The sequence below is a fragment of the Equus asinus genome, chromosome 9, assembly GCF_041296235.1.
Source record: "Equus asinus isolate D_3611 breed Donkey chromosome 9, EquAss-T2T_v2, whole genome shotgun sequence".
Taxonomy (NCBI): Eukaryota; Metazoa; Chordata; class Mammalia; order Perissodactyla; family Equidae; genus Equus; species Equus asinus.
Window position 1 is genome coordinate 73,578,777 of NC_091798.1, and position 13,719 is coordinate 73,592,495.

A 13,719-nucleotide genomic window follows, 5' to 3' on the forward strand; every position below is an offset into this window, starting at 1 on the left:
GTTAGTTACAGAAGATATTCATCCTTTTTGTATATACTTTCTCAAATCTTGTTTTATGCCAGTGTTTCTATAGAACACCTCTCTGTCCCTGGTCTTCCCTAGATCTAAGTCAAAAAATGGAAAGAAGATTCTTGGACAAAAAAAGAGACAGATTGATTCATCTGAGGAGGAAGATGACGATGATGAAGATTATGATAATGATAAAAGGAGCTCTCGTCGCCAAGCAACTGTCAATGTTAGCTATAAGGAAGACGAAGAAATGAAAACAGATTCTGATGACCTACTGGAAGTCTGTGGAGAGGATGTTCCTCAACCTGAGGAAGAAGAATTTGAAACAATAGAACGGTTTATGGATTGTCGGATTGGGAGAAAAGGAGGTGAATTTTTTTTTAAAGCATATTTATTGCTTGGTTGTTTCACTAATATTTGCTAGAATAAAGTATTTTTTGAAGACTTTTCCATTTTGAAAGCCAAGAGAGTGGATTTTCTTCTGTTTTGCTTATTTGCTGTAAAATATTCTTTGCTTATTAGCCTGAGTGTTTTCTTCCCAGAAAATATCCACTTGATCCCACTTCTTTCTGCAGATAATTAGAAAATTTTCATCCTGCGTATTTGAGTTTTTCTGTCGCCATGCCTAAATAATAGTTCTTATTTAAGTAGTTTAAATTTCACGAACGATTTGGTTTTTTAAAAATGTCTTTTTCTTTCATTTCAAATATGTAGGTTATTTTTAGTTATCTTAACATACATTTTTTCTTTCAGTTTTATTGAGATATAATTGATATACAGCATTGTGTAAGTTTAAGGGGACAGCGTAATGACTTAAATATTGCAAAATGGTTACCACAATAAGTTTAGTTAACATCCATCATGTCATATAGATGCAATTTAAAAAAAGAAAAAGAAGGTTTTTCCCTTGTGCTGAGAACTTCTAGAATGTACTCTCTAAGCAATTTTCAAATATACCATGTAGCAGTGTTAACTATTGTCATCATGTTGTACATTACATCCCCAATACTTAAACTTATCTTTTAACTGGAAGTTTGTTCCTTTTGACCAGCTTCATCATATCCCCCCTGCTGGTAACTACTAATCTGATCTCTTGTTCTGTGAGGTGTTTTTTTATTCCATATGTAAGTGACATCTGGTATTTGTCGTTCTCTGACTTATTTCACTTAGCGTAATGCCCTCAAGATCTATCCATGTTGTTGCAAATGGCAAAATTTCTCTTTTTTATGACTGACTAGTATTCCATTGTATATATGTTCTCCATTTTCTTTATCTGTTCCTCTGTTGATGGACGCTTAGATTGTTTCCACGTCTTGGCTATTGTAAATAATGCTGTAGTGAACATGGGGGTGCAGATATCTCTTCAACGTAGTGATTTCAAACATGCAGTTTTTAAAGATGATTTTTCAGGGGCTGGCCTTGTGGCTGAGTGGTTAGGTTCGCTTGCTCTGCTTTGGCAGCCCAGGGTTTCGCCAGTTCGGATCCTGGGGGGGCACCTAGCACCACTCATCAAGTCATGCTGAGGCGGCATGCCACATGCCACAACTAGGGCCCACAACTAAAAATATATACAACTATGTACTGGGGGTTTTGGAGAGAAGAAGGAAAAATAAAGTCTTTAAAAAAAAAATGATTTTCCATTATTCTAGTTTTCAGTTATCAGTGTTGCAGTCGTCAGTTATTATAAATTTTTGTATAATGTTAGGTATACTGTTGTCTTTTGATTTTGTTTTTTCTCATTTTAAAACCAATGAGATTAAATTAGATAATCTTTCTGTTCTAAAATTCTGTTTCTTTTATATGTGTGTAATATAATTTTCCATAAATTCTTGTACCCTAATACTTTAGTGATTTAAGAGAGCATGTATTTTTCTATTCATATTCTTCAATTTTTGAGTTTGAAAGGAAATACTCCTATAATAGACATACATGGAATTTATTGTGCTTCCTTTTTCAGCTACTGGTGCTACTACAACCATCTATGCAGTTGAAGCAGATGGTGACCCAAATGCAGGATTTGAAAAAAACAAGGAACCAGGAGAGATCCAGTATTTAATTAAATGGAAGGGATGGTCCCATATCCACAATACTTGGGAGACAGAAGAAACCCTTAAGCAGCAGAATGTTAGAGGAATGAAAAAATTAGATAATTATAAGAAAAAAGATCAGGAAACAAAAAGATGGTAAATATGTCTTATACTTATTTTTTAATAGTTCAAAGATTATTGCTGAGCTTTTTTGTTAATAAGGAGTGCATAGTCAGGAATCAAATGATAACCTAAAATAACTGTTTCTAGACTTACTTGTATTTCATCTCAAGGTAAAACTTCTTAGGAATACCCATATCTAAATTTCTCCATGATAATAGACACATAGAATGTGTCTCACATATTACAAATTACAAATTTTTAAAGTTAAAAATTAATGATGCTTTATTTCTGTTTCATTTTCTTCATTATTCAGACTGGCTCACATGATAAGTGGTAAAATGGGAGATTTTGTGCTACAGATAGTGTTTGGGGGGATAGGTTATATAGGGGAGATTTTGAAGTCTATTCCTGGATTAATAATCTTTCAGGTTGAAAAATGCTTCTCCAGAAGATGTGGAATATTATAATTGCCAGCAAGAACTTACAGATGATCTACATAAGCAGTATCAAATAGTGGAGCGAATAATTGGTTAGTAATAAATGATTCTAATTCAACTTTTACCTTTCCATGCTTGAAATCATCTGAAAAAAATCTTAAATTTACTCTTTAAACATCAAATACAGTAGCTTGTTCTTGTTAGAGTATTGTAAACCAGACGACTAATTTTTACATTTGTACTTTTTACCAAGAATTATTCCTTGGATAAGATTCAATGTAAAAAAATAAATACCTGATTTATCTCACAGCTCATTCCAATCAAAAGTCTGCAGCTGGTTATCCTGATTATTATTGCAAATGGCAGGGCCTTCCATACTCAGAGTGCAGCTGGGAGGATGGAGCTCTCATTTCCAAAAAGTTTCAAGCGTGCATAGATGAGTATTTTAGCAGGAATCAATCAAAAACCACTCCTTTTAAAGACTGCAAAGTGAGTATTGACATTTTTAGTTACTCAAAATGTATTCATTCATCATAAATATTTGTAAGCCCAAATAGAGAGTTGGATCCTGATTTCAGATGGGCTAAGGGAGAGAATTGCTTGGTTGGTAGTAAGAAAATGGTCCTATAATTGCTGTGTGATCAAAGATGTGGCACAGTCTTTTATCCCTGGTGAGTGAATCTGTGTCAGAAAGATGATAAATTGGCATTGGTTGTTGTGGGAAGTCGGTTGGGGAGACCAAATAGGGAAAATTCCTTGGAAACAGATATATGTGCTTGGTTTAAAAGGCAGTGAATATTTTCTTTGAAGGTAGAAAAGGAAAAGAGGGATGTAGCCATAAGAAAGTACCCAGGACTGCTTTGCCTAATTTAAGATTTGGCATTTAAAGTGATAGTTTTGGGGTCTATGTACTGCTAGAATTTGTTTTCTTATTATAAGACTGAATTAAATTCATACTGGTAATATAGAAATCAGAAATCAAGTGGAAAGTTAAGCCAGTGTTATGGCTTATTTCTAGATCATGCCTGGTGCAGTGGTTGAATGAATGAATGGAACATAGCTTTTGCTTGTGAAGTACATGAGACCCAAGTATTTCAGCAGGAACTTGCTTATCTCCATCCTTTTTGTTCAAAAAAGAGGACAAAACTGTACATTCTTACTATAGTAATTGAAAACTTTCTCCTTTGGCTGAATCCTTAGATGTATTTTGAGTTATAGAATTTCTGAGCTTGATGATTTGAGGTGAAATTTCAAAATTTATGGTAAAAGCTGAGATTGTCACCTTTAATATAATTTCTTATATTTAATAATTCTTCATATTACCTTTTATTTCTGCTGAAGGTATTAAAACAAAGGCCAAGATTTGTAGCACTAAAGAAACAGCCATCCTATATTGGAGGACATGAGGGTTTAGAATTAAGAGATTATCAACTGAATGGTTTAAATTGGCTTGCTCACTCTTGGTGCAAGTAAGTATATTCTAAATGGTCTAATAATGAGAGGGTAAGAATTTTACAAATACGGGATTTGGAAAAGATTTCCACCAACTTAAGAATAAGACCCTTTTTTATTTATATGCAAGTCTTGAATTTTCTAGTATATAAACAATACATATTACATACTCAGAAGAAAATACGCTGGAGTTGGAGTTTAGCTTGGTTGATTGTTGCAGTACTTAAATAAGTTTTACTGAATTTAAAATCAGAATATATATACATTTCTGTCCTACACTAGTCCTAGACTATTTCTCTTCCTTTCAGTTACTTCTTTTTTGTTTTTTTGAGGAAGATTAGCCCTGAGCTCACACCTGCTGCCAGTCCTCCTCTTTTCGCTGAGGAAGATTGGCTCTGAGCTAACATCTGTGCCCATCTTCCTCTACTTTATATGTGGGACGCCTGCCACAGCATGGCTTGATAAACGATGCTAGGACTGCACCTGGGATTCAAACCGGTGAACCCTGGGCTGCCGAAGCAGTGCATGCAAACTTAACCGCTATACCACCGATCTGGTCCCTTTCAGTTATTTTTAATACCCATTTAGGCCTCTATTTTTTCCCCCTCTCTCCTATGTCCCCTACTCTATTCTTGGCAATATAGGTTACTCTAGGGTGCAATTTTTTTTTTTTAACTTCACCCTAACTGTATGTTCTTTCTGCTTACTTATTCCTTATTTAATATAGCTCAACTCTACCACTTGTAGATGGATTGTGTTCTTGGCTACATAATTGACTAAAGATAGTACTGTCAATTTTTAAGCTTCTTCTGGCCTAAAATAGTAGACTTCCTCCGCTTCTCTAAGACTGTTACAAAGGCCTTTACATTTATTATTTATAGCTAATAAAAATGGTATATTATACCTATCAGATTGTTTTAACTGTTCATATAAACTTCCATATGGGTTATGTAAAAACGTTTCTTTGTAAATTTGAATCTTGGTTACATGCGTGCTTTTTGTTTTTAACTTTGTAGAGGAAATAGTTGCATACTTGCTGATGAAATGGGCCTTGGAAAAACAATACAGACGATCTCATTTCTGAACTATTTGTTTCATGAGCATCAATTATATGGACCCTTTCTATTAGTAGTACCACTCTCCACTCTCACTTCTTGGCAAAGGGAAATTCAGACATGGGCTTCTCAGATGAATGCTGTGGTTTATTTGGGTGACATTAACAGCAGAAACATGGTAAGTTGTTTCTTCACAAATTTAGAAATCTGGACATACTTATTTTGGGAGGACAAGTATTTTATTTGTCTTTATAGACCTAGATTCTAGAATAGAACTTGCTACAGAGTGCCCAATAGATGTTTAATTGGCTGTAATAAAAACCAATTTTTTGGTTTAGTGTTACTTTATATATAAACTTTTTCCTATCTTTTATGGAAAGTTTCAATTATACATGAAATCAGACAGAAGAGTATAATAAACCTTCATGTGCCCATCTCCAGCTTCACAGTTTTAACTCATTGTCAGTTGTGTCCCATCTGTACCTCTGCGTGGTAATTTCCTCCCAATTACTGTGAAGCAAACTTAAGACGTATTTCATCCATGAATGTTATGTTATTAAATGAGTTAATCACTTGTGTTTTGTTAAATGAGAACTTCCTTCAGTGAAAAATGTCTGCTTTATTTTTTATAGAAGGTCTTGATATGCTGTGGTATTTACATTTTATTTATGATAAGATCAGTGTAGTTTATTGGACTATATAAAAAATAATTTAGAAACTTTTATTACATAAACATATATACATAATTTTTCATGTATTTTGAGTTTTATTTTAGATATTCAAGTAAAAGTATACTTTCTGTAATGTTTGTTTTAAAATTGCCTATAAATTTCTTAATAGATAAGAACTCATGAATGGATGCATCCCCAGACCAAACGGTTAAAATTTAATATACTGCTAACAACTTATGAAATTTTATTGAAGGACAAGGTGTGTATTCCCTGTATTTTTTTGTTAGACGTGGTTCACTTTTCCTTTCACTGTATGTTGTGGATAGGATGAGAAGATAACTTAAATCAGGGGTCAGCAAACTACAGCCTCTGGGTCAACTCTGGCTTAATTTTTATCACTTTTGAACTAAGAATGATTTTTACATTTTTAAAGGGTTATAAAAACAATATGTGACAGAGACTATCACACGTTTGTCTGCAAAGCCTAAAATATTTACCATCTGGCTCATTACAGAAAAAGTTTGCCCACTCCTGACTTAGATGTAACTACTTTGGTATAGTTTCCATTGATCGGCAGGGTCTTTAAAGAGTGAGAAGACACCTAGGAGGATTAAGCTACCACTGGGTGAAGCAGTGTGTGCTAAATGCTTTATAGCTGTTGTCTTATTTAAGTCTTTATAGTTAATACCTCAAGTAAACCCCATCTACTTTATAAGGTATGGCCATGTTTACTTTATTGGAAAGAAAGATCAAATCTCAGAGGTTAATGACCTTGCCTAAAGTCATATGAGGGTTAGGTAGCAGAATCAGGCCTGTCCCTATTTTGAGTCAGAGACCCCCATTTATATATTATAGATCTATAGTTCATTAAAATCATACGCTGAATTATACCTACTCTTGGAGTAAGACACCGTTCTAAATCTTTATCATATTTTCTCCATATTGGCATTAATAGAGACTTCTACTGGGCTTAAGCCAAAATTCTTTTGTAAACTTTTTAAATGATGTTATTATTTTTCTTCCTTTATTTTCATTGTGTAAGCTGGTAAAACTTGTCACTTGATATTCTGTTCTGCTTTTTAATGGCTAAATTCGTAACGGAAGGGACTTTATATTGCATATTGAGTTACTTAATTTGAGGATTCCAATGAATCTTGAAATAATACTTAATTTTTATCTGAAAATTAGATGAAAATTTGTCTTTAATTAGTCTCACTTTAATAGTTTGAATTCACATCAAATGGGAAGACTAAATTTGAATTCTGTTTTTCTCTCAAAATACTAACTATGTTCCTCTGTTCATTTTAAGGCATTCCTTGGAGGTCTAAATTGGGCATTTATAGGTGTGGATGAAGCACATCGATTAAAGAATGACGACTCTCTTCTGTATAAAACTTTAATAGACTTCAAGTCCAATCACCGTCTCCTTATCACTGGAACTCCTCTACAAAACTCCCTCAAAGAGCTTTGGTCTTTGCTACATTTCATTATGCCAGAAAAGTAAGATAAATTGGGATATACAATTTTTAATGTTAGTTTTCTATGCTAAGTTTAGCAGGAAAATAATTAGTGTAGGTAATACGGTCAGTAAGAGGTTTTATTGCCCTAAAACATTGGACCACAGATTATTAAAAACTTAAAAAAAAATGGGATGGAATATTTCATATATAATATTAATTTTTGAATTTTGTAAGTAAACAAATTTGAGTCCTGTAATAAATTGCAGCACTTGATTTTGCCCATGTTTAAAGTATATCTTGTTGAAAAACAAAACCAGTATCATTCTTAGTATTTAATAATAGTAGTAAGAACAGTGATAAGGTGCTGGTAATCCTGTTTTCTAAATGAGGAAAATCAGACTACATAAGGATAAATAACTTGTCCAAGGTCACATACATATTCTCTTTCAGTAGATTCAGGACTTGGGAATTATATTCTTTGAGAAATATTTTAGTGATAATTATTCCCATATTTGAAACTACTCCATCTTTATTTAACTCAAGGAGAATCATAATTTTTATAAAACAACTCCCTGTGTTTCACATTTAGGTAGATATAAAATGGATTTCTTGGGAAGGATAGTTATTAGAAGTGACTAATTTTAGCTAATTTTTTCCCTAAAAATCTGTATTTTGTTTACATGTGACTACCCTGAAAAATCTCGTATGCAATTTGACATTTTCCAGTGATTCTTTCATTTTCTTAAATTTTTAAGATTTTCTTCCTGGGAAGATTTTGAAGAAGAGCATGGCAAAGGCAGAGAATATGGTTATGCCAGCCTCCACAAGGAACTTGAGCCGTTTCTGTTACGCAGAGTTAAGAAAGATGTGGAAAAATCTCTTCCTGCCAAGGTTGAGCAGATTTTAAGAATGGAAATGAGTGCTTTACAGAAACAATACTACAAGTAAGCTGTAAACAGAGCACATGTTCTGAATGTTTAATTCTAAATAACTCCCCTGTTCCTGTCTCATCAAAGTCTCTTTCCCCCAACCCGCCACTAGGGTCTTAGAGCAGTAACTATTCTTGAATTTTAGAATAGGTTTATTCTATGGCATACTGGGGAAAAGAAAGATTTAATAGCATGTTCGAGATCATGGGTGACATAAGACTAAATAATTTATCTTCCAACACATCATTAATTGCTTTTCTCTATTTCATACTCTGTTACATTATAGAGGGTTTCTTTTAAGTATTAGGATTTCCATGATACTAAGGCATTATTATGTAACTATGATAATTATATAATTGACAGAGGTAGAGGCCAGAAAAAGAAACTTAGAACAAAATTTTAGGCCCACTTACTTTTTGAAGAATATTAATAAATCATATTTTGTATAAATTGTGTGTCAGATCTATACAGTAACACTTCAAAGAATCAAAAAGGAATATCTGTTTTAATATCCATTGAAACATTTAATTGCATAAAACACACTGCTACGTGCATTTGAATTCTCAAACATATTTTATGGTAAAAATTCTAAGTGCCATACATTTAAAAATATACATTTATTGCATAAATTTTAGGTTTTTATTATGGAAAATTTCAAACCTACAAAAAGAGGATAATATAGTAAACTCCCATCATTCAGCTTAGTTTTCAACTCATAGCCAGTCTTATTTTATCTCTAGCCATCCCACTTCCTCCCACCCCCTATCATTTTGAGGCAAATCAGAGAGATAATTGTTTCATGTCCCTTCAAAGACTAACCCTGTAAAAAGGAAGAAAATAAAAAGTGGTAGAAGACAAAGTAGATCATGGTGAGAGGCAAGGTTATGTATAGTTTGGAATAATAAAATAAACACCCATAATTTTTCTGTAAGTTGTATATGTATCGTATAATTGTAGTTTAGAGAAGGCAGTGTGGCTAAACCAAGTATCCTCATGAGGTTTCTTTTATGTCTGCGCATTAGCTGCCTGATGTGAAATTTGTAGGAAGGTTAAGACAGATAATACAGTTGACCATTTTTAAAGTAAATTTTTGGGGAAAAGAGTTAAATACATTATACTCTGTTAATTAAGCCTTTACTGTGTTTAGTTAATGGTTTAGATAACAAGTTTTATGTTCTCATCAGTGTGGTGAATGAGGTTTGGTCCGTTGTGAACAATGAAGTTGTGAATTTCATAATAGTGTGATTTTGCTTTGGTGCTTGATTCTTTTTTATAGTTTTATAATTCATCCTGGTAATTGTTCTACTAAACATCATCTTCATGATTTTGTTTTAAACAGATGGATATTAACTAGAAATTACAAAGCCCTCAGCAAAGGTTCCAAGGGCAGTACCTCAGGCTTTTTGAATATTATGATGGAGCTAAAGAAATGTTGTAACCATTGCTACCTCATTAAACCACCAGATAATAATGAATTCTATAATAAACAGGAGGCCTTACAAGTAAGAACTTTAAAATGTTACTTTACGGTAAAGCAAAATCCTAGAAATGTTTATTTTGGTTATAACTGAAAATGGCACAGTGCATTAATATGTTGGTTAGAAGTTCTCTTTGGTTAATGGTTTATTTAAATAATGGTGTTTATTTTTTAGTCTTCATTAAAAACGTTTTAAATTTTAATTTATCTACTTAATTATTTTGATCATTTTTCTAAAAATTGATCTCTCACTGAGGGCTGTCATAATTTATCCAGCAAAAATCCCTTGGTGTATTCTTAATGGTGGAAAAAATTCACTAATAATGGTTATGCTGAATTCATGATAGAGCAAATGATAGTCTTAAGAAGGACATCTTGATCTCAGATCTTACCTTTCCTATCACTTCTGGAAGACAGAAGTATGAGGAAGGCACTCTTGCCATCCAGCTACTTTAGTGCTTTGAAGTGCTAGGACCAGTGACTGGTATGTATAAATTAGAATACATTTTCTTACTCTTTTAAAAACTTTGAATTTTTAGTTGCTGCTTTATTCAGTGTATTGTTTTTCAGCTACGATTTTTGGAGAAACAGTGTAATAACTACGAAATAGTGTAAAACAGTGCTTTTTTTCCTCCTAGAAATGTAGCAAAAACTGAGGTGCTAAATGGCAAGGTTTTTTTTTTAGCTTAAGTCATAAAGCTAAGTGATAAATGTCCTAGAAAATTTTGTAAACTGAAGTAAAATGTTTTCCAACATCATGAAAATTTAAAATCTCAATTTAAAGTAATTAAACTGAAGTGTTAAGTGAGGTATTCGTTTCATTTGATTGGTTCTTTTAACGTGTTGTAACAGTTGTAATTTATTGTTTCCTTAGCACTTAATCCGTAGTAGCGGAAAATTGATTCTTCTTGACAAGTTGTTAATTCGCCTAAGAGAACGAGGCAATAGAGTTCTTATTTTTTCTCAAATGGTGCGGATGTTAGATATACTTGCGGAATATTTGAAATATCGTCAATTCCCTTTTCAAGTAAGCATTTCATTTTCTTCTCTGTTGATTTAAATTTCATCCAATTCCTAAGCATATTCTACAAAATTACCTTTGAAATTCTTTTGTAAATGAAATACAGATTTTCATATAACCTCTACTTTTAAGAAAATATATCTATTTAAAAAATTTTATTCATCATTATTCCCTTTTTTTCTTCTTGACCTTAAGTTTTGATTTTCTTTTAATTCTGTATTTCTTTTCTATGATCAAATCTAAAGGGACAGCTTTCTGTATTAGGCTTTTAGTCTGAGGAAGGAAAAAAGAGAGCACTGCAATCCTTGTGAATGTTACCAGGACTGATGCAGATTCTGAACATTTATGTGCTCATAATTATTCTAGTGCATAGTTTGCTGAATAAAACTAGATGATTTTAGGGTAGATACCAGAGACCAAAATGGGCTTATATTTTATCTAGTCAATATTCATTTTGAAATTTATTCAGTATAATTAAAGTTCTTGTGGATGAGTTTTTTAATGTTAGAGTCAGGTGCTAGTCTCAGTACTTTACATCTAATAATTTATTTTATTTTATTTTATTTTTTTTTTCCTTTTTCTTCCCAAAGCCCCTGGGTACATAGTTGTGTATTTTTAGTTGTGGGTCCTTCTAGTTGTGGCATGTGGGATGCTGCCTCAGCATGGCTTGATGAGCGGTGCCCTGTCCGCACCCAGGATGTGAACCTGCGAAACCCCAGGCTGCCAAAGTGAAGTGCGTGAACTTAACCACTCAGCCACAGGGCTGGCCCCCTCTAATAATTTATTTAGTCCTTACAACAGTTTTATGAACAGTGCCTGGAACATAGCAAACACAGTATGTACAGCTAGTAAATGATGTATATTTAGTGCAGGCAGTAAAAGAGAAGTAGAATTATAGTGATAAACCCCAACACACATAATCCCTGCTCTGTTGGAGGTTACAACCTGGTGTGGGAGATAGACGTTAAGCAGGTAATTACAAATAAATACAACATTACAACTCTGGTAGGTGCTGTGAAAGACAAGTGTTTGATGATATGAACATGATTGAGAGATATGTAGTCATTTAGGGGAAAAAGTAGAAAGAGTACCATTGTTTGGGTTTTTTTTTTTTTTTTAAGATTTTATTTTTTTTCCTTTTCTCCCCAAAGCCCCCTTTTACATAGTTGTATTATATTCTTCGTTGTGGGTCCTTCTGGTTGTGGCATGTGGGACGCTGCCTCAGCATGGTTTGATGAGCAGTGCTATGTCCGCGCCCAGGATTCGAACCAACGAAACACTGGGCCGCCTGCAGTGGAGCGCACGAACTTAACCACTGGGCCATGGGGCCGGCCCCGTTTGGGTTTTTTTTTAACGGCTTTATTGAGATAGAATTTCCTTTCCATGCAATTCATCCATTTAAAGTGTACAATTCAGTGATTTTTAATATATTCACAAATACATGCAGCTGTCACCACAATTTTAGAATGTTTTCATTACCTCAAAAAGAAACTGTACCCTTTAAGTATCACCCTTTCCCCCCATCCCCACCCCAGCCCTGTGTAGATTTGTTTTTAGATAAGCAACAGTTTACTGTTATAAGCAACAGTTCTCTGCCCCTAATCCCTCCTCTTTCCCAGACCGCTTCCCGGAGAGAAACATTTTTAACATTCTTTGGTTTAGGTCATGCCTCAATAAATGATAGATCATTATTGTTTAAAAGTTTTTACTAATTGCAGTTTTTAGTGGGAAACAAAACACTATTTAAAATTTTTTTCGATATTGAACATCTGTTTTAGCTAGTGTTAGTAAGCACTTGATATATGTCAGCCACTGTGCTAAGTGTTTCACTTTGTTTTCACTGAATCCCTTGTATTCTATGAAGGAAGTACTACTGTTAGCCCATTTGCTGAGGAGGAAACTGATAAGAAGAAAAGTCACCTCACTTGCCCAAGGCATTCATGAATACTCAAGACACTCAGATCTGGGCTGTTTGACTAGAGCCTGCAGTGTCCCAGATCACTGATTGTCACTGATTAACCAGAGGGCCTTTGCTGGACCCCTCCCTCAGACTTTCTGGTTCAGTAGTTCTGGGATGGGGTTCGATAATTTACGTTCTTAAGTTTTCAGGTGATACTGATGCTGTTGGTCCAGTAACCATACTGGACTCAATAGGTGTTTTTTAAACTGTGGGCTGTAACCTAGTAATGGATCTGGGAATTGGTTTAATGGGTTGTACCAATATTTTAAAAAAATGAAATAAATTATAAAATATTGAGGGTATATCACAGTACATTGTATCATGAAACTTGCTTGGGGTATACAGCTGTGTTCTCATTCACATGTAAAATGTATTTCTTACACTGATTCTAAGGCAGAATGACGACAGTGCTGTTATTTACTATTAGGGAAAGCAGTCCTAGTGGTTAAGAGCACAGACTCTGTAGACAGAATGCCTGGGCTTTGTTTTTCTGCCTAATAAATGCTTTTGACTCTTAACAGTCTTAGCAAAAGCAGTGCTGCATTTTCATACTTACTTAATTTTGTAATTGATTTTAATTCCTTTTAAAATTTTTTATTCTTTTATATGCAGTATTTTAATGTGTTTTATTCTAGAGATTAGATGGATCAATAAAAGGGGAGCTGAGGAAACAAGCTCTAGATCATTTTAATGCTGAAGGATCAGAGGTATGATTGCTTTTAAAATTGTAAATAAGTTGTTTTAGTCATTATTTTAGTCATAGTTGTAATTTGTTAAAAAAAAAATCTTACCGGTGCTAGCCAGTTTTGACTTGCAAGTGAGGTTTTTAAGTCAGTATTCTACAGTAAATCTGAAGAATTTTGCCCTCTCTTATGAATACTTTTTCAGCATATGAGAGTTAATTTTCTTCAAACTGAATTAGCCCACTTTCATTTAGAATTCTTTTGAATTTGGTGTCTAGTATTCCCATATCTCTTTGTATTTTGGAGTCTTATTGATTGGTTTTGCTGGAGGTTTATGTATTTTATTAGTATTTTTAAAAACTACCTTTCAGTATTATTGGTAAAATACTTTTTAAGTTAAAAAAATCAGTTGTGA

At 33.5% G+C, this 13,719-nt stretch overlaps 1 protein-coding gene across 2 annotated transcripts in view; it reads left to right on the forward strand.

The window, feature by feature from the left end:
• CHD1 (chromodomain helicase DNA binding protein 1) overlaps window positions 1-13,719 on the forward strand; it is a 78,988-nt gene that overhangs the window by 32,678 nt on the left and 32,591 nt on the right. For both annotated transcript variants that reach the window (XM_014867161.3, XM_014867171.3), the window contains exons 7-18: window positions 103-377; window positions 1,967-2,192; window positions 2,588-2,688; window positions 2,907-3,085; window positions 3,938-4,065; window positions 5,065-5,281; window positions 5,944-6,033; window positions 7,084-7,274; window positions 7,990-8,178; window positions 9,503-9,665; window positions 10,515-10,667; window positions 13,257-13,328. In XM_014867161.3, coding sequence (XP_014722647.1) covers window positions 103-377; window positions 1,967-2,192; window positions 2,588-2,688; window positions 2,907-3,085; window positions 3,938-4,065; window positions 5,065-5,281; window positions 5,944-6,033; window positions 7,084-7,274; window positions 7,990-8,178; window positions 9,503-9,665; window positions 10,515-10,667; window positions 13,257-13,328 — 1,984 coding nt within the window. The remainder of the gene's footprint in view (window positions 1-102; window positions 378-1,966; window positions 2,193-2,587; window positions 2,689-2,906; window positions 3,086-3,937; window positions 4,066-5,064; window positions 5,282-5,943; window positions 6,034-7,083; window positions 7,275-7,989; window positions 8,179-9,502; window positions 9,666-10,514; window positions 10,668-13,256; window positions 13,329-13,719) is intronic.